General features: G+C 34.2%; 1 protein-coding gene across 1 annotated transcript in view; it reads left to right on the top strand.

Moving 5' to 3' along the window:
- prex2 (phosphatidylinositol-3,4,5-trisphosphate-dependent Rac exchange factor 2) overlaps window positions 1–21,788 on the top strand; it is a 242,250-nt gene that overhangs the window by 31,827 nt on the left and 188,635 nt on the right. The window contains exons 2-5 of the mRNA XM_087309456.1: window positions 5,262–5,333; window positions 11,926–12,048; window positions 14,512–14,616; window positions 17,744–17,845. Of these exons, the coding sequence (XP_087165582.1) occupies window positions 5,262–5,333; window positions 11,926–12,048; window positions 14,512–14,616; window positions 17,744–17,845 (402 nt within the window). The remainder of the gene's footprint in view (window positions 1–5,261; window positions 5,334–11,925; window positions 12,049–14,511; window positions 14,617–17,743; window positions 17,846–21,788) is intronic.

Genomic DNA, 21,788 nt, shown 5'->3' on the forward strand with positions numbered 1-21,788 from the left:
ACATGCCACTGTACATTTATTGTTTCCTACGGGCTGTAAATATAGGTAATGACAATTGTCAATGTAGTATATACTGTATACATACATGGACATTAAGTTAATGGGAATTTTTTTTCTTTGTTTGCTTGGAAAGAACACATTAATTTGTAATGTTCAAATAAATACAGATTTTATCTTCTATTTGCCAAAGAATACACTGTAAAGAAAAATATGATAAAAAACGACAGTAACATTTTTTACTTTTTAAAGCAAGGTCATTTGTTATTCAAATCTTTATTTTGTGAGTTGGACAAGATTCAACTTGATGTTTAATTTTACTTGTAACTTGTAAAGTTACGTTTAAGACAACAAGTTTTTTAAACAGTGTATATTAATTTTCTATATTAGGCAAATCTACTTTCTTCAAAAATATCAATGTCATTTTTCATTGAGCAATACATCAACATATTAACATGATTTCTGAATGATCTGATCAGTTAACCATCTAACCAGTCAATCAGTCAGGCAACCAATGAGTCTATAAATCAACCAACCAGTCAGTCAGTCAGTCAGTCAGTCAGTCAGTCAGTCAGTCAGTCAGTCAGTCAGTCAGTCTGTCAGTCAACTAATCAATCAGGCAACCTATCAGTTAGTCAACCAACCAACCAGTCTGTGAACCAGTCAATATATCAACCAATCAATCAACCGGCCAACCAACCAATCCAAACAACCAACCTAACCAACCAGTTTTGGTGACACTTCCTGAAAATGCTGAAGACAGCACTGTATACTATTTGCACAGCCATTTAAAAACTACAGTAAAGTTAGACATCACTGCATTTAGTGAGGTATCTGAGTACAAGACACTGAATATGTATGTTTCACATTTTTTATGCATTTGCTCTTTACAATCCTAATTTATTCACAGCATTGTGCAAAAGAATAAAAACACACTTACTTACAACAAACATAAGCTCTCTTTCGGTAAAGCTGCGCACAGCTGCATAAAATATGCAGTACATATCGGAACTGAACCTTCAACACACACAGGTCTGTAAATCATTCATCAAATTGTTCAATTTTAAAGACATTTTCAGGAAAATAAAGATTATTATTATTATTATTATTTATATAAAATTTGCTCGACAGATTTTGACAACTAGTTCAACATTTTTGTATGTAATGACTCAAGTATTGAAGTGAGGAATATTAGTTTTATATGAAGTGACTATTCATCATTCACAAGTTAATTGACCGAGATAACATAAGCAAATGATAATGTTATAAACAGCAGAGAGTTGTATGAAAACAATTGATACATGTCCAAAAGCATTTGCAATTTGTTGGAAGGAATGCGAAACTGCTACTAGGATGTGCACAAATGACTAATTGTTTTGAGAAATGCATTAACTGTTGTGCAAATGTGAATAGTGTTGTGTGAAATGCGCCAAAGCGACTGAGAAAAACTGTAAAGAACATTAAAAACTTACTTCAAACTTTGCCACAGGGATATGCAATAAGTACACATTTTAAATTCTTTCTGGAGGGTTCAAGCCTTAAATCCAAGTGGTCAGACTCACTCACACACCCCATAATTTGTATTCAGTCTGGATATTTGTCAAATATGAAACCCTGCTGGCGTTTTCTCCTCCTGGTGAAGATATTAGTATGAGAATGAGTTCAGGTTCAGAGGGTGCTCATATTCTGTTACCTGACTGTCTAATAAAGGCCGGATTTACTGCAGCAGCTTTCCGTTTGACGCATAAGACGGCAGGTGTGTGAGGGTCTGTGATTTTGTCTGTGTGTGGTGCACATCCAAAAGTTTGTTTTGTGTTTTGGACTGAATAATTGTAAGGTGTTCTTTGAAAGGACAAGTTGTTTTTTCCTGCAGTCTTTTTGGATCACATCCACCTTTTCATTCTAGCGTCACACCAAGACTCATGCTTGGAACTGAAGGGGAATGTAGTAATTTAAATTGGGCTAGTATTTTAAAAAGTAAAATCTCCATAACCTCAGTTTTACCACACATGGCTCCTATTCTAAACCTCTCATGACATGAAACCGTATGCAAATGTTAACTTAAGTTACATGGAACTCGGCACACGCTATAGCAGCCCTGTCAAACCAATGCAAGACGGCATTCGTAACACTCCACACGCGAGTTCATTAGACTTGCTGATCAGCCGTACAAAAACGTAATCAGCAGCGAGGCTTTAGGTGCACAGTCGAACCGCAATCAAGAGCCCACTTTCATTACCTCCTTCCTTATTCTCCTGGATTTTCATTTGAAGGGTGTTCTGAAACTGTTTAATTTCGCTTGATGAAATATATAAGTGGTTAGATCTTGGCCTTGTAATCAGAGCATTGAGTTTGCGTGTGATTATGGTGCTGGTTAAGAGCCCCTCTTTGGTTATTTGACCCACTCATCCTGCTGTTTACTGCACAGCCGTTTCAACAGATACGCTAACAGGAAATGCCTCGTTTTCTGTATGGTCGTTAAATTGTAGTTAACGCTTTCAGTTTATAATAGTCCTACTTGAATCTCTTCATCCATATGAAGAGTCCAAACAATATTGTACTATATTTAACTTATTAGCATCATAAGTCATTGTCTGTCAAGAGAAATGCGTTACAGGAAAGTGTATAACCTTATTAAAACAACAACAACAACAAAACATTGCGGCCAATTAAAATGTATAACTTATAACTACATTTTATATGTATTTGTAATACAATTTTGTCCTTTAATAAAAGCAGTCAGATATATGAACTGTACCTTTAATTTTACCTGCTCAAAGAAAACACTCTTTTTGAATGCATCGAACAAAATTCAAGTACACGCACTGAACAAAATGACCAATTAAAGCAAATAAACAAATTATCCAGCTTTCTTTTTTAGCATTTTCGAGGGAGAAGATAAATGCCTATGATTGGTCACGCTCTCAACAGAAAAGGTTGCGGTTGGCTTTAACGCTCTGGCGCTGTTCACCAATGAGTAAACAGACGGATAAACAGCAGCAGTGATCACAGCTATCAAACTATTTCATAACTGTAACAAGAGGCAATTCAATCATAACTTAATGATAAAACAGTTGTCATAACATCATTTATCAACATGTGGCTTTTTTTTTTTTTTGATTCTCAGAAGATAATTAAAGATGTTAAACAAAAAATATGCTGCGACCATTGCTGTTTTACATCCATCAAAATGATATGCAGGCACCTACTGGCCAGTATCTATCAGCTGATAACAACTAATTACGCTCATTTAATAGAGTGATAACACTTGAATCTGCTGAGAATTTTATTTAATTATAACCTTGCCAGTCCTACGCCACCCAACCCGCTCGAATTGGTATCGAATCGGTGACCTTCCACATGGGAGTCGGTTGCTCTACCAAGTAGGCTAAAGACCATAGCCTCTAGCGTCTGTCGCTAGAGCACCTTTAGAGGTCAGAGGAGTGATGTTTTACCTGCACAGCCTTTACTAGCTAGCCTCCGTTACACTCCTCCCATAAACCTCGCTCCCATCCGGGTCACGGCACCAATGTAGCCCCGCCGGTCCTACGCCACCCTACCCGCTCCGAGCTGGTATCGAACTGGTGGCCTTCTGCATGGGAGTCAGTTGCTCTACCAAGGAGGCTAAAGACCATGGCCCCTAGTATGTCACTAGAGCACCTTTAGAGGTCAGAGGAGTGAGGTTAACCTGCACAGCAATTACTAGCTAGCCTCCGTTATGTAAAGATGATGTTCAATTAAAATAATTAGTAAATTTCCTACTGTAAATATTTCAAAACACAATTTTGATTAGTAATGTGCATTCCATTTAGACAACTTTAAAGGTGATTTTCGTAATATTTAGATTATTTTAGATTCCATATGTTCAAATATTGGCCAAATATTGTCCTAGCAAACCATACATTATTGGAAATGTTATTTATTCAGCATTCAGATTATGCATGAATCTCAATAAAAACAAATAAATGAAATAAAAAAGCCCAAGACTTTTTTCGATTATGTCTGATTTTGTGGTGCAGGGTTACATTTTACATTTTGTTTACAACTGTATTTAGTCTTTAATAGGGCCTTAATCACTTCCCTTTGTCCACTTTTACCTAATTTAAATACATTTTTACTATAGTTGTGGGCAACTATATGTATAGAAACTCTGATATTTTGATCTACTATTAAATAGGCTTGCACAATGTACATATGAACACAAAATGAGGCATTGAAGAGCAGCAGCTTCCTTTTGGTACTGTAGACACAAAAATACTTAGAATTTGTGACTGGGAAGAGAAAATTAAACTTTTTAATTTCCCTCCCTTTAAACCGTGCTTAAGAATGATTTCAGTAACCAGACAGTTGTTGGTTTTTGTGGCTGTTCAAATGCAATCGACCACATCAGCGTTTGTTTACTCTAAGAAATAATCTTATCGAGTGTGTTTTCAACTACCTCTGGAAGCGGCCAAGAGTGGACGAGCTCAAAACATTTCAGACCCTGCTTTAGTGTCATCAACTTGTGTATGGATTAACAAAAAAAATGCATTTTAATTCCAGGTGTGAACGTGTCTTTCAGTCTTTTTTTGAACACTCCATGTTTTAGCCCCTATATTAAACAAACCAAACATTTTTCAGCATGCTCTGGACAGCATGTGCTCTCAATTTAATGAATAAGATCTACAATCACAACTAAACATTATTTCACCAGCTTTGATATGTGGATAATCTAGACATGACAGCTCAATTATCTCATTCCTGTTTTATAATAGAAAACGCCAGTGTAAGCACGTGATTTAGATAAGATGTGAACAGTCTCGTTTTTATTGAAATGATTCCTCCAAATAGAGATTTTACCACACGATAGGATTTATTTGTGTTTACTGAAAGTGACTTGCGGATGCAGCTATTCATCAAACCTCAGATTTACTGTATTCATTATTTCTGTCTCTTGGCAAAAGCAGTCAGTCTTCCTTCCTGTTGTTTTAATCTCCTGTTTTGTCAGACCCCAGTAAAGCAGCATCTATCTGCTTCTCCTTGGGAAGGTTGCGAATGACATTAGCTATGTATTCCCTGTTGCCTTGATCCAGAGGAGAAATTGGATTTTTATGTTGGGTGGCTATGTTTGTTGTAGTTTTGGTTGGTCAGAGCTTTTTCATCCAATTCGGTCCAATTGGTTATTCAACTCAGTCTTTGTCAGACAGATGACCACGAGCTGGAGGAAGACAGTTTGGCCTATATACCGACTATTTACATTCTCCTCTTTTCTGTGTCCCCACCAGGTACTTCTTCATCGCCTCAATCAGTATGCTGCATCCAAGATTGATAAGAATATCACGGAGGAGACTGTCAAGGTCAGTTTTGTCACATTCAAGCCTCAGATATTAATATTTGATAGAGAAATCGTTCACTGAAAGATGAAAATGACTATGCCATTTCAAACATGCATGCATTTTCATCCATAAAAGGAGGAGTTCATCCATAAAAGGGGATGTTTAGCTAAATGCTCTTGTTTTATTATGATGAAAATGCTTTAAAAAATCACTAGATATCACCCATAAGGCAAGAGATGCAAAACTATTTTGTTAAATAAAATAATGAAAAAATTAAATATAACAATACATAATCTTGAAATAATAAGATTTAAAGAGCTACAGTTTATGTAAAAATACTAAAGATACTTCAAATTACTAAAGTTATATTGTATAAAAACTTTTGAAAATATAATAGTGACACAAACACAGAAAAAGACTTTAAGGGCTGTGTTTTATAGGCACAAAGTCTAAAGTGCATCACCCAAAAACTTGTCCGAATACACTTTTGCTATTTTAAGGATGGAGAAATACGCTCTGTGACCTGGAGCAAGCTCTAACAGGGTTGTACTAATTCTCTTAATGAGTTATGGGTGTGTTTTGACCATACAGACCAAACGTGCACTAATCAGAGTCTCATTTTCCACTCCCTTTAAAAATCAGTTGCATCGCACCATGGCGCATTTGCTATTTACATGGCGGATTTTATTACGTGGTAAAACTGAACGCTTCACTAGCAAGAAAACAGTTAAACAGATAGGATAACAGGATAAAGAACAAGCCTCCTTCATTCTGGCTTTTTACTTTCTCGTTCTACATATTTAATTTTGTTTGTTAAGCGCAAAGATCCATTTCAAAACTATTTCTAAATTCAGTTCTAATTTTCAGCAAACAAATAAATGAACAATAATAATGAAGTGTGGTCAAAAACTCTAATCATTATATTGTTATATCAATACATATGTCCTATTCTTATGCCCCATATGGTGATGCATACATCTCCAAAAGCCGGCAGGTGTACAACTGAAAACTTGTTTTTATTAAAACAAATATAAATATGCATATAATAAATTTTATAGTATAATAGTATTATTATTATTATTATTATTATTATTATATATTATTAATTTATATTATTGTATATTAATATTATTATAGTAATATTACTACTACTACTACTACTACTACTACTACTAATAATAATAATAATAATTATTATTATAATAATGACAAAATTATAACAAAAATGCAAATGCCAACCTGCCTACCCCGACATGAACTAGGCATGGAAGTAATGATTTTTATATTTATGTAGATTTTTTTTTTACATTTTAATCCTTTATATTTTTTCATATGTAAAGATATTTGTGTATTGCTGTACATCCTGTGTGTTTGGACCTGCATAGGCGCAAAACTAATTTGATTTGTGCTGGACTTCAGATTAGCTTTTTGTTGGTCAACGGTGCAGTCTATTTCAGATCCTCAAAATATTCAACACACCAACAATGCGCCTTAACACACCTCCTTTTTGGACCGGAACACCCATGCGTTCACAAAAGGGGGCTAATGGATTTGCTATTTAAACAACCTAATGAAAGCTTGAAAATTACAATTGCGCTGGTCTGATAATAGCAACAAATCACGCCACAAAGATCTTGCGCTTTATTGTGCAAGGTGTATGATAGGGCCCTAAATGTAAAGAAAACTGAAGTTATTCAAAAATGTTTAATTTAACATTTTTCATTAACTTTTAAAATTTTCATTACATTTACATTTTTTTAATATTTTTTATGTTTGTGTTAATTTTATATAATCTAAAAAAAAACAATGTTACATAAATAGAGTGAAAAAAACTAACTAAAACTTAAAAACAGTTAAAAAGATGCTTGCACTCTAAGATAACCACGAAGAAATTGGCCATGAGATTTTTGAGATGGAAAGAGTATTTTATGTGTGTTTGTGTGTGTATGTCATGGTTAGGGATGCCACTGTTCTCAGTATAATATTGTACCATACGGTACGACCTCCACGGCTCAATATGCGCTTGTGAATTGGGGTTTTCTCGGTTTTGCGTTTAAATAATTTATGTGCATTTTATGTCTTCTTGAATTGACTGTGTGTGCCTCTAAATCCATGAGCTGAGATGAGGAAACTCTTCCCTGTGAGTAAATATCCAATCACTATGCTCTAAAGTTAGGGGGCGCTTGACCATCATTCCACACTTTAACATTGTGAGCGGCGGTAAAGTGAGGCTGAGGCAACAGTACGAGAAAGCCCTGGCGTCTTTCAAATCTGCGGTGTGAGGACATTTGAGTTTTGCCGATAAGCATAATGCTAATAAAAGAAAAAAATGTTGAAAAAAAAAAAACTGTGTGCAAGCATTGTTTTACACGTATAACCATGACTGCACATCTGTAGCACCATCACCCAGCAATATCACTGTCTGAAGGCAGAATAGCAACGAAGGCTATAAAGTCCTCCAAATAGCAACATTACCTAGCTGAATTTACCGAACTTATTCCGAGAGACACATAAAAATAACAAAGGCAGTGCGGGTGTCTATTGCTAAAGATTTGCAGCCGTTTTTGTTGATTGGTGATGTGGGCTTTTGTCATTTGATAAAAGCACTCGATCCGTGTTAAAGACTACAGTCTCGCATTTTTTTAGCACCGAGATAATGAAGATGGTTTATTTATGTTTAGTTAAGTACAACTATGTTTATTTGAAATGGCCAATTTATCTTTATTAACTTCACATGTATGTTTATTTTCAAAGTGTAGGATTTTATGTGTTCCCCAGTTTGTACATGGGCTACCAGCAGCGAGATTTCAGTGTTAATTTTTTTATACAATACACTAGGAACTATTGTACTTTTCTTGGCTTTTAAGTAAAACAAAATGAGTATTGCAATTCCTTAACCTCTTACTGTTCCGATTGCCTATAGAATAATAATAAAAAAAAAAGAAACACGTCAAGCCATAGGAACCGAACCGAAAACTGTGTTAAAAAAACGAGGTATGTATTGAAATGTGAGCTAACTGTATTGTTGCATCCCTAGTCATGGTAGTAATAGTTTCCATACTTTACATACCTGTATACATTAAATAATCAGAATTGAACTTCCTAGAGTGCCCTGGGAAAGGTATTAAATAAATAGCTCAAAACAATGGTGTATTAATATTGTATAAATTAATGAATTAAGTTAATTTACTGTAAAATGTATAAACATTTCTACCATTTTTTAACAGTAAAAATCTAACAACCACAAATGCTGTTTTTTGGCCAATTATTTTGATATATTAGTACTTCAAAGTCATAAGAAATTTTGTGACACGTGCTGGATTTTAGATGAGTGAAATTGAACGTCATTGGTTTGTTCATTTCCTGAGTTGAATTATGACAGGCTTTGGGGTAAGCTATTTGAGAACGTTTGCATATTTATGAAGTGCAAAACATGAACTATTTCTTCAAGCCAAGGTGCATGGGTGGAGGAAACGGTTGTAAACAATAAATTTTCAGGATGGTTGGCGGTGCGTGACAGTAAATTCAACGCAGTCTTACTGGGATTTATAGAGGGACAATGGGAGCATGTAAACAAGCTCTGTTTGCATGTTTGAGAGTGTTTCTGAATATACATGTTTGAGGACATGTGTGCGTGATGCTGACTGACCAGAGGCCACGCAGAGTTCAGGGTTATTGAATGTCTGAACTCTGTAGCACACAGCTGGCTTGTCTTCAAATAGAGTGCTCCCTGAAGATTTTGGACACTTAACAGATGTTTTATAAATGTCTGAAGGTTACAGAGTTAGGTATAAAATATCCACTGAAAAGTCTTAAACAATTATCTTAAATACATAGTTCAAAACTGAAAATTAGCTGCTAATTTGTTGACCCTCAGATGATCCAAATGTAGTCAACTTTTTTTTATTCAGCAGAATATTAAAACAAAATGTAAGTCAAAAGCTAAGACTTGAGAGTGAACATTAATACATAAAACACTAAGAAAAATTAATAAATCTTAAGGGTTCATTAAAGTCTTATGAAGTACATTTACATTTAGTCATTTGGCAGATATTTTATCCAAAGTGGCTTACAATTGAGGAGGCATTCAGCAATTCAATAAGAAGAGGCAGTGGTAGAAAGGCAGTGAAAGCCCAGACAGCAGCTGAAGTCTCTCAGGAGTTATTCAGCAAATCTCTGCCCTTTCTCATTGTAAATTAATATAAGCTGCTTCAGCCCAATATCTACATTAGCAGGATGATGATGAAGATGAAAACAGAGTGGACATTTCAGCTGGACAATGATCCGAAACACAGCCAAGGAAACTCTTAAATGCTTTCAGAAAAGGAAAATCAAGCTGAAGAATGGCCCAGCCAATCACCTGACTTAAAAAAAATAAAATAAAATAAAAATTAAACATCATATTTAATAGACAAAACCCACAGAACCTTTAAGATTTTTACACACTGTTGAAAAACACATGGCTGGGGAATTTATGTTATTTCATTTACCATAAAGGGGCCGTCTTTAAGCTGCCATCACCACAAAAACCTTTTATATTAAGCATTAAATACATTTAACTTTACCCATATTTGCTTGGGTTTCCTCTGGGTGCTACGGTTTCTGCAACAGTCCAAAGACATGCGCTATAAGTGAATTGGATGAACAAAATTGACCGTAGTGTATACATTATATGTCCACATATATGCCAAAAACATATATGTCCCCTACATGTGTAGCACATATATGTGCCAAATATGCAGGAAATATATATTCCACATATAAGCCAGAAACATATATGTCCCATATATGTAAGAAACATGTATGTCCACATATATGCCAGAAAGGTATACAACCCTTATGTGTATTACAAATAAATGTCCCAAATATTTCAGAGACATCTATGTCTACATATTTGCCGGAAACATATGTCCCCTACATGAATAGCACATATATGTCCCATATATGTCCACATATATGTTTTATATATGTCAGAAATATCTATGTCCACATATATGCCAGAAACATATAGGTCTACATATAGGCCAAAAACATATGTCCTCTACATGTATAGCACATATGTCCCATATATGTCAGAAACATACAGACCTTTTTCTTGGAACGCAAAATTACCCATGATGCTTTGCATGTATGCGCAAGGAGAATGCTAAGAATTTCCGGTCAGCAGCTGATGCATGTAAACAGTCACATTTGGACAGCTTTGAAACGATAGTTTTAATTTATTTTACCAGCTTTTATCATCTTTGAACTAATACTGTTGTCCATCAGCACCATCTCCTGGACTGAATATTTTTAAAAAATGCGATCTAATAGAATGGAAAACAGCTGCTGCGAGGCGTTTTTCCCTCGTTGTCAGACGGCATCTTCTGCCGTTTAAATGAAGCCTCGTCATCGCTAAAGTCAACAGTTTCTCTTTCTTTCAAATATATAACCAGCCCAAACAAATGTAGTTCACCAAAGTGTTTGACAGACACATACTGTACGAAGCCTGTACTGTCCCACTGACACACTGATTTAATAACTGTTACAACGTAAAAAAATATAGGCTAGTGTCATTTCGAAATGACAGAAAAACACAAACTGTGGTAAAATCACATGAAATGAAGCATAAACGGCTCGCGATTAGAATGAACAGCAAATCAGCCAGCAGAGGATCAGTAACAGACTTTTATTGGTCATTTTTGTAAATTGCTTGACTTAAATAAGTTTCATGCTAATAATACGGTTTGCACTATAATGCAGCGAAATATTGCGTGTGTGTGTGTGTGTGTGTGTGTGTGTATTGAAGAGCCGCTGAGATAACAGCTGTCAGGCCGGGACACACACACACTGTATTTCTGATGGCAGACAAGTGAACTAGGAGAATGTTTTTCTCGTATTACTGACAGGCTGGAACCACATCTGACAGTTTAAACGGCTTTAACAGACACATTTCTAAGTTGTGTGTCACAAAAGCACTCTGTAATATATTAAAAACGTTACTGAAACCCATTTTCGGAGCGCAAATTACCAGTTGTAAACGCTGTAAACGGAAGTTTTTAGCATTCTACCGGAAGACGCTGGTCGCTATGGCGCCCACCATGCAGCAGCCATGAAAAAGGTCTATATGCCGGAAACATATATGTCCATATATGTAAAACACATATATGTCCCATATATGCCAAAAAACATATATGTCCCCTACATGTTAGGCACATATATATATGTGGAAGGGCATCAGCTACATTTATCTCATTTTAAACATGTTTAATGATTTATTATTACAGACATTGATTTTGATTTCCATATTTTTTCTTTTCTAACTATATAAACAATCACAGTTTTTGTATTTTTACTCCATTTTTACACACATGTTTGCAAAAAGACGATACCATATGAACCTCTGATATCCATTTATTTTTGCAAGTACAATGAAAATAGAAATTTCAATAACAGAATTAATTAATTAAAAGGCCATAAAAAATAAAACCTCACAGGTGCCACTTTAGACTCATGTTATCATCGATGAGGAAAGTGCAGTCACTTCCAGACATTTTTAGACTCCTCTGTTTTTCCAGATACAGACAATGTCTCTCAATCAGTAAGTCAATGTTTCCATGTGTTTGCTTCGCAGGTGCTGTTTTCAAACCTGGAGGAGATCCTGTCTGTGCACAGGGACTTCCTGAACATGGTGGAAGAGCTGCTGCAGCCTGACCCAAACCCCTATCATGAAGTGGGCCACTGCTTCCTGCACTTTGTGAGTCACTGTCTGATACGCTCTCTCTTCACTTACTGTATTACACTCATCACTGCTGAAAACAACAGCTGAAGATTGCTTCAAGCAGGTTTGAACTCCAGAGGCCTGTTGAGCAAAACAAGTTAAACAAACTCGCAGAGTGAGTTTTAGATTCAGATAAGAGATTTTGATGCAAATTATGGAAACAAGACAATAGTTTTGCTTTTCTGTAGAAGATATTTCTTTTTATTGAATAATTAAATATTTGAAGATTATTTCTGAAAATAAGACAATATTTTCTGCTTGTAAAGAAAACGTTTTTTTGATTGAAAATTTTTTTGATTGGACTTTTTTTCCGAAAACAAGAAAATATTTTTTGCTTGTCTAAAAAACGTTTATTTGAAGCTTTATTTTAGATGTTTAGACATTATTTCTAAAAACAAGATAATATTTTTGCTTGTCTAGAAAATGATTCTTGATTAAATATTGTTTTTAGATGTTTGGACATTATTTCTGAAAACAAGACAATATTTATTTGTATATCAAAAAGGTTTCTTAAAAGATTTTTTTAAATGATTTTTTTTTTTAAAGAAAATATTTATTGATTATATATTTTTTTAGCCATTCGAACATTATTTCTGAAAACAAGATAATTTGTTTTGCATATCCAAATAGTTTTCTTTTATTGGAGATTTTTTTATTTTTTAGATATTTGGACTTTTTTTTGAAAACAAGATAAAATTTTGCTTGTCTAAAATGTTTCATTGAAGATTTAGTTTAGATGTTTGAACATTATTTCTGAAAACAAGATAATATTTATCTGCATATCTAAAAAGGTTTCTTTGATTTTTTTTAGGTGTATATTAGGGGTGTCAAAAATAATAGTTTTTTCTGTGCACTGCGATGCAGACGCGGACAATTTGGTATCGGTTCAGTAATAATCATAACCGGATATTACTGTCGTCATTTACCTCATATGCGCTCTGTTGCGAGGGAGGCGATCGCGAGTATTTACAGCGCTTTAACTACTTAAAACTCATAAATTGTGCACAATTTCACTGTGTGTTTGCTGGATCACAGTGCTTTCACTGACGTATACAACAATAGGCCCCTATTTCACTGAGATCAAGAGAATGAAAGTAGCCTACTCCATTTCTCTCTCTCTCTCTCTCGCGCGCATGCGCGCTCTGTCTCTCGCTCTGTCTCTCGCTCTGTCTCTGTCTCTCTCTCTCTTTCTCACACACACACAGTGGCCCATTTGAACTGCTGCCGTGGTTTTTCTTCGCTTCTCGGCTGTTTTACAACGTTACTTTTGCATCCAGAAACGAGCGTGTGTCTGCAGAGTTTTCTCCACCGTGTCTATCATACATCAGCTGTGAGATCGCCCCTGCCGCTTATCAGCATCACTCATCTGTGAAGAACGCAGCGCGCAAGAGCCAATCGCAATCGTTTTTTTTGAGGGTGTGACCAATCAAAGGGGTGTAAGAGAACTAGACAAGGATCAAGGATCAGAAATTGAGCTGGATATTTATATTTGTTTATGTTATTTGCTAAATGCTCGTTTTGTTTAAAGTTACAGTTTATATATCTGACTGTATTAAATGACAAAATTGTATTACAAATAGTATATAAATATAAATATATTCATATATTTTAATACAAGAAATGCTGCTGTGAAGAAAATATAAAACTGTGTATGGAAAGCACTGTCAATGCACCGTGATGCACCGAAATATCGAATTGAACCGAATCGATGGCATGATAATCGTAACCGAACCGAACCGTGAGACTAGTGTAGGTTCACACCTCTAATATATATTATATATTTTGCTCATCTAGAAAATGTTTCTTTGAAGATTTATTTTAGATGTTTGGACATTATTTCTGAAAACAAGATAATATTTTAGCATGTCTTTAAGGTTTCTTGATTGAAGATTTTTTTTTAGATGTTTAGATATTATTTCTGAAAAGTTAAATTTTTTTACCTTTAAACTGAAATTTTCCCTATTTTATCAAAATGAAAGTGTTTATTTTTTTCCACACTGTGAAAAAAAAAAAGTTCAATTAATTTTTTAAGCTGAATCAAATGAGTTCATTGAATATTAAAGAAGCTTGTGTAAAAACATATGCTGTCAGGACTAATTGATCATATATATTTTTTTATAGTGCAGTTTTTTAAACAAAAACTCGAAAGGATAAACAATGCAGTTTCCTTTTCACAGTCAAGTTTGATCAGATTTACTGAACAGCCTAATAATTTTGACCTGTACCAAATAGCTGTTTTTTTCTTTCTTCGAGGATTCAGGTGATCATCAGAGAGAATACTGTGTTGATCTTTGGATCGGTGTGTTTTCTTCTGTGGGCAAAAGCTCAGAGATGCTGGATTTATGAGTCAAACCTCTGAATAAGCAGTCAGTCGTATGCAGCTTCTGAAGCTTTAGTAGATCTGGTCTCATGTGTGTTTGTGTGTGTGTATCTGCTCAGAGAGGACGCTTTCAGATTTACGACGAGTATTGTGGAAACCATGAAAAAGCCCAGCGGCTCCTGCTAGAGCTCAATAAGATCAGGACAGTTCGCACACTTCTGCTGGTAAGACACTCAGTAGTGCACTGTGGATTATTCTGCAGTGTGTTTACAGTGTTTATTGCTGCTGTTTTTACACTTGGTTTTCATCTCATTTAAAAACTGACATATGGATTCATAATGATCAAGAGAAAAATAAAAAATAAATGAACTGTATATATCAGTATCTGTGCATGTGATAATTGATACGTAATGTTTCATTTATATTTAATATGCTTTAAATACATTAAGGGCACAAAGGTGGAGCAGTGGGTAGCATAATCACGTCACAGAAGGTCGCTTGTTCGAGCCTTGGCTGGGTCAGTTGGTATTTCTGTGTGGAGTTTGCATGTTCTCCCCATGTTCGCATGGGTTTCCTCGGGGTGCTCCAGTTTCCCCCACAGTCCAAAGACATGCACTATAGGTGAATTGAATAAGCTAAATTAGCCATAGTGTATGTGTGTGAATGCGAGAGTGTATGCGTGTTTCCCAGTGTTGGGTTGCAGCTTGAAGGGCATCCGCTGCATAAAAAGTATGCTGGATAAGTTGCCGGTTCATTCCGCTGTGGCTACCCCTGATTAATAAAGATACTAAACCGAAAAGTAATCGAATGAATAAATGGATAAATGAATGAATGAATAAATACATTAAAACATGGAGGTGATTCATGTTTAGAATTTAAATTTAGTTGTACTTTTATTCCCATTTTTTTTATTGAAATGTTTTTAAAATAATGTTGTTAATTGCTTTCTGTAGATGTTTTCTGTGTTTTAATTTAATTTAATTTAATTTAATTTAATTTAATTTAATTTAATTTAATTTAATTTAATTTAATTTAATTTAATTTAATTTAATTTAATTTAATTTAATTTAATTTAATTTAATTTAATTTAAGCTTTTTTGCTGCAATTTTTAATCTGATGATGGCAATGTTGATGCAAAAAAACTTGTTTTACTGTAATTTTCTATTTTATTTTATTTTATTTCAGATTAAGTAAGTGTTAAGTAAGAAATATAATCAAGTTTTTATGGATATTTTGTATTACAATAATATTATTTATTGGTATTTTTTAGTTCAAACAAAAACCAAAATATTATCACATTTGTTTTGGGATTTATTTATTATATAAATCATTTTTTGCTATATTAACAAATATATCAAACAACATTTGGGAAAATTCTTACTGTAGTAAGGAAGATCTGATTCACTCTTGTCTGTCACTGTGCTGTTTATCTACATAAAGGCTACATGCATCAGAGAAATACTGAGAGATCTCTGTGGCTCTAACACACACATGGAAACGGTGGGCTGGGAGAACCAGTTCATTTGAATTAAAGGCACTGGCAACAAAACAGCTACGTCATAACAGCTCAAATTTCCCAGATTTAAAAAGGTATAATAAATAATCTGATTGGTATTTTGAGTTGGAACTTTACAGACACATTCTTGAGACTCAAAATAATTACCCTAAACCTTGATTTTATTATTATAAATTTAGATTATTTTAAATATTATTTTTAATTATTATTTATTGCCATAGTTCTTTATACTTCTTATAAGACTGCTCTATGATTTAAGTTTATTTTAGTTTGTTTAATACTCCACACACAAACAAACACACAAAATTCATAGCCTATTGAAGTGCTAAGCATATCCTAACAGAGCCACTCTCAAAGCCTTCATTTGCATTAAACACATGCTGAAGACTGATGTTTTTGCTAGACATATTTCCGGCTCTTCTCCCTGGACGATGAGCTCATTAATGATCATTGTTAATGGTCAGGAGCAGGTGAAGGTCAGTTCTGACACTGAGGCTCAGAGTGTGTGTGTGTGTGTGTGTGTATGTGTGTGTGTGTGTGTGTGTGTGTGTGTGTGTGTGTAACACTAGATCTCTTGACCTGCTGCGATACACTTCAGCTCCTTAGAGAGACCGACGTGAATTCGTTTTCACTGGCCGAACTGACAGATTGTCCTTCAGTTTTGTAATGGAATGCAGGCAGACGCTGACCGCTCTGAAACACTCAAATACATTATACATTTAAAGACAAGCTGCACACTTGTATATTTTAAGCTGTATTTTAATATTTGTGTCATCTGTTAACTTGTGGATGCACTAGTTTTAAAATATAATAACTTGTGTATTTTATATATTTTAAGAAATGTTAAAATCTTTAGTGCTTATATTATCATTTTTTTTATTTAACCATTTTAAATTTAAATTTTTAAATTTAAAATTTAATTTAAACTTTTCTTTTCCTTTTTTTTAATGTGATTTTTATATTGGTACTTGTTTTATTTTATTTTATTTTTTTAAACATTTGGTGACAAAACTATTACAAAAATATTTTAAAGTATTTTATATATATATATATATATATAATTTTATTTTGTTGTTTACTTTTTTAAAATAAAATTAAGCATTTTGATTCTGTAGTAAAAGTTTCCAAATAACTTAACAATAACAATTTTTAAAAATTATTTTATTATTTTATTATTACGGTTAATTTCCTTAGTGCTTATAGTATAATGTTTTAATTTAATTAAAAATTTAATATAAATTTTAATTTAAAATTCAAATAAAAACACTTTTATAAATAAATTTTTTATTGCATTTAAAAAAAAATATTTTAATAATTTATTTAATTTAATTTCATTTAAATTTCAAATAAAAAAACTTTCATAAATAAAAACATTTATGCTATAAATAAAATAAATAATAAAATATAATAAATTCGATTATAAATATATTTTTATGCTATAAATAATACACCTTAAAAAGGCTGTAATTTTATTTTAATATTTTTTGCTATTTTAAAAATACAGATAAAGATAAATTCAGATAAACTATAGTGTTTACCCAAAAACACAAATATAATTACTCATTTTCTCTGAAGTAAAGAATAATGTAAGTTATCTACACAGTTGGATTGCAAGCTTTTAGATTTACTGCTTCCTGAGTCTTTGAACTCATGCTGTGCAGCTACACAGCCGTAATTGAATTTGATTTAATGGCAATTTTATAGCTATAACCCTGAAACAGCCACTGTTTCAACCTTCTGAAACTCGAGTTCAAGTACAGAATGTTAGCAAAGAGCGCACTGGGGATTTTCTGTTATATTTCGACCCTCTTTTCATCTGTTTTTATCTCTGAAGAACTGCATGTTACTGGGCGGCAGAAAGAACACAGAGGTTCCTTTGGAGGGATACCTGGTTGCACCCATTCAGAGGATCTGCAAATACCCTTTAATTCTGAGAGTGAGTACAGATTATTTACCTATACACATTTTAATAGTTCATTACTTGTAACATGACCAAATTATTGTTCATCATTATTACGTGAAATATTTATAAAAGAAAGTCAGGCAGTGATGTTTTATGTCATCACTTTACATGGAGGGGCACATTGTCTTTAACTCATTTTCAACTGCTCATGGACTCTTGTGTTTAAACATAACAGTTATGTTTGTCCGTCTAGTGTGTGTTTACACTGAAAACATCAACACAACCATTAAAACGAACCGTTTAAACAAAGGAGTCCATGAGTAGTTCAGAATGAGTAAATGATAATGTGCCCCTCTAAGTAAAGTGATGACGTAAAGATGCATTAACAGGTCGTGAGTGCATGTCAGTTACATTTAGCTGAAACTAAAGTGTTAATTAATGCATTAACAAACATTAACTTACTGTACAAGTACATAAGTTCATAATTTAGTAATGTTTAATGTACATTGTTATTCATGTAGTGATATTCAAAATGAAATGTATTGAGTTTATGCATTTAATTAAAAATTTAGGCATATGCAGTATATTGAATGCATGCACTGAAAAAAAAGAAAGTAAAATATCCTCCTGTACTCTTCTTATTTGTGTACAGTGTACTAAACAATATCATTTTAGTCGAAAAGTGTGCTCAGATTGAGAAAACCTGCATTATACTATGTTTAATTTGAAACATTGGTGTGTTGGAGAGTTTATTTGACTGCATTGCAGAGAGCTAGCACTCATGTAACGTCTGTTTCATTCATACTGGCAGACAAAGGGCGCCCTTGCACAGAAAGTCTACAAGTGAGACTCAGAAAAGTGATTTTGTATGATGTTCATGCGGCATTCAGAAGCTCATACAGTGTTTATGGGTTGAAAAGCAATCTTTTAGATGTTTGAAATATATATATCTTTTTAAGATGGCGATGTACTTGCCATACAAAAAAAAAATCACAATGGCTGCGTCCGAAACCGCATACTTCCATACTATATAGTACGCCAAAATCAGTATGCGAACCGAGTAGTATGTCCGAATACATAGAATTCAAAAATCAGTATGCGAGAAGTACCCGGATGACTTACTACTTCCGGCGAAATTCTGGAGTGCGCATCTCATGCACGCTGCGCTATCCCATGATGCCCCGCGAGCGAATTCATGAATGGGAGTGAAGCGACGCAAATTACGCAGGTAGGTCGCGTGACCATGACAAAATGGCGGATGTAGTATGTCCGAATTCCATTCATACTTTCACATTCATACTGTATAGAACGTACTTTTCTAACGGCCGAGTAGTATGTTTAAATTCAAATACAGTACCTACTGAGTAGTAGGCGGTTTCGGACGCAGCCAATGTTTTAAACTCACACATACAAAATTGGTAATCTGAACGTTTTTGCTTTTTCCATTTAAGTTCGGTTTGAATAATCATCATTGTTTTAAAATATCATATTTTGTCAATGTAAGTTACACAGCTGTTTGTAAATGATGACTACATAAATTTAGTTTATTTTAACAAACTCTCCAGCAATACATGCATCCCAGCTTGTAAAACTGAATTCTTTATTTTATTTCTCATTCTGTCATAATTATTTACACTGGATTACAGAAAGGATTTTTTTTTCATTTTGAAGCAGCATAATGGTATTTACTGTATATCATGAATTGTTTTTATGCTATGCTAACCCTACATGCTAGCTCTCCTTAATACCTCAGCTGCCAGTTTGTGATTATTTTGAGACTTTGAATAGTTCTGTCTCTGACAAAAGTCTTGTCACTTGTGTACAAATTGACCTGAAGTGCCGCTGAAATATATTTCCAAAGATTTTTTATTTTATTTTTTTACAAAAAATGGCTCATTTAATCACATTTTTAAATAATGTTTCAGTGCCAAACAAAACTGCCTAAAGTATTCTAATATTCCAAGCTTGGTAAAACCCATTGAGTCAATTTTTGCAAAGATATTTTCGCCTTGTCATATGAGCTTCACCTGTAACTAAAAATGGATAATAAAGGTCTCAGGTGTGTATAAAAAGATCCCCAAGTACACTAGACCTTCACATCAACCATAACTAGACTTCTGCAAACATGCCTGAGAATAAAAAGTTGATTATCAAAGGGCTGAAGACCAGATCCACTGCTGATGTAGCAGACACCTTCAATGTGTCTCAGCGTCAAGTACAGAGAAAAAAAAAAACTTGAAGAGACTTGAAGATATTGCCAAAGCCCACAGCCTGCTAAAAGGATGGATGCTGGAAAAGTGGCAGAAAGTAGATTTTTCAGATGAATATTCTGTTGGATTACACCTCAGTCCCCGCAAATATTGCAGGACACCTACTAGAACCCACATGTGTCTGAGATTCACCCAGAAAACCGTGAAGTTTTGTGCCGGAAAAATCTAGTAAGGAGGCTTGCGAAAAATTGAGTTAGGTAACATCAATTGTCTGAAATACCAAGAAATCTTAGCTACCTTGTATATTCCCATCCATGAAAGAGGCCAAATTTTGCAGCTAGATGGTGCTCCATCCCATACTTCCATCTCCACATCAAATTTCCTTAAGGCGAGGAAGATCAAGATGCTCCAGGATTGGCCTACCCAGTCACCAGACATGAACTTCACTAAGCATATGTTGGGTAGGATGAAAGAGGAAGCATAGAAGACAAAACCAAACAATATTGATGAACTCTAGAAGGCATGCAAGGCTGCTTTCTTTGCTAATCCTAATGACTTCCTCATTATAATTATATGAATCATTGCCAAACCACAGGGATGCAGTCTTTCCAAGCTCATGGAAGTCATGCAAGATATTAAATTTGGATCTCACAGCACCACTACTTAATTTGCTGACATATTTTTGTATTTGCAGTAAATTTGTTTAATTTCTGTATAGGCGACAAAACTTTTGTCTTGCCAAAATTTGACATTTCTGTCTTGATTAAATGATAAATCTTTTTTCAGTGCATTAAACATCATATGGGAGGGTTTAAGCTTTTCATATGAGCCATTTCTAACACCAATTGATTCATTAAGTCAATAGCAGGTGTTTCTACAAAATAAATAAGCAACAAGACTTTTGTCACAGACTGTAGGTCAGTTTTATTTATATAGCACATTTATCGCAGCAAAACTGGCCAAAGTGCTGGACATACAACAGAGTGGAGCAAAAGTAAAAGGAATAAAACAAATATAAAACAAACTGATATAAAACATAGGAAAATACACACAGCAATTAAAAAGCTTGGAAGTCAAAATGCATTTTCAACAGTTTTAAAAGATAAAGTTGCCTGGCGGATGTCTAGAGGCAAATCCATAAAAGATAATTGGAGTGTTCCTTTTAAAAAAATTGCATTCCACACAAAGGCAAGGTTTAAATATTTAAATATAATGTTTAATCATAGAAATATAGTATTGAATCCAGCTAAAACATGTTTTTGATCCCTTGATCCTTACTGTATATTTATCATTCCGACAGCTCAAACACAAATCATTAGAGCACTAAACACTATAGAGTACATGTTTCTGGTTAAAAGCTAAAGTGTTAATTATACTGTACATTTACACAGAAAATCAACAGCAATTTCACAAGCTATTATTTGGTCTAGTTTCATCTATTGCCAGCCTCACTGCTAATGTTTCGTGGCTATTCGTGAACCCAATACACACAAAAATTGAAATGTTTTACTGTAAACACCCACAAGCGCTGGTTCACGAAATAAGCCTATCGTTTCTGGCATATTTACTGAGCTTCTCACAGTCAGAGCCCGCCACGGCCCCTCTCGCTAAATACCAGCGATAGGCATCTGTGGTTGCTCAGATATTTCAAGATGTAAATGTGAGCGACAGAATTAAACTGATGAGGCAGAACCCTTGGGTTAGACTTTGTTTAGAGATAAGTATCTTCCTCTGCAGACCCTGCCTTGCAGTAGCAGCGTTATTAC

Source organism: Danio rerio, chromosome 24 (assembly GCF_052040795.2).
Source record: "Danio rerio strain M-AB ecotype USA chromosome 24, GRCz13ab, whole genome shotgun sequence".
In the NCBI taxonomy this organism is placed as follows: domain Eukaryota; kingdom Metazoa; phylum Chordata; class Actinopteri; order Cypriniformes; family Danionidae; genus Danio; species Danio rerio.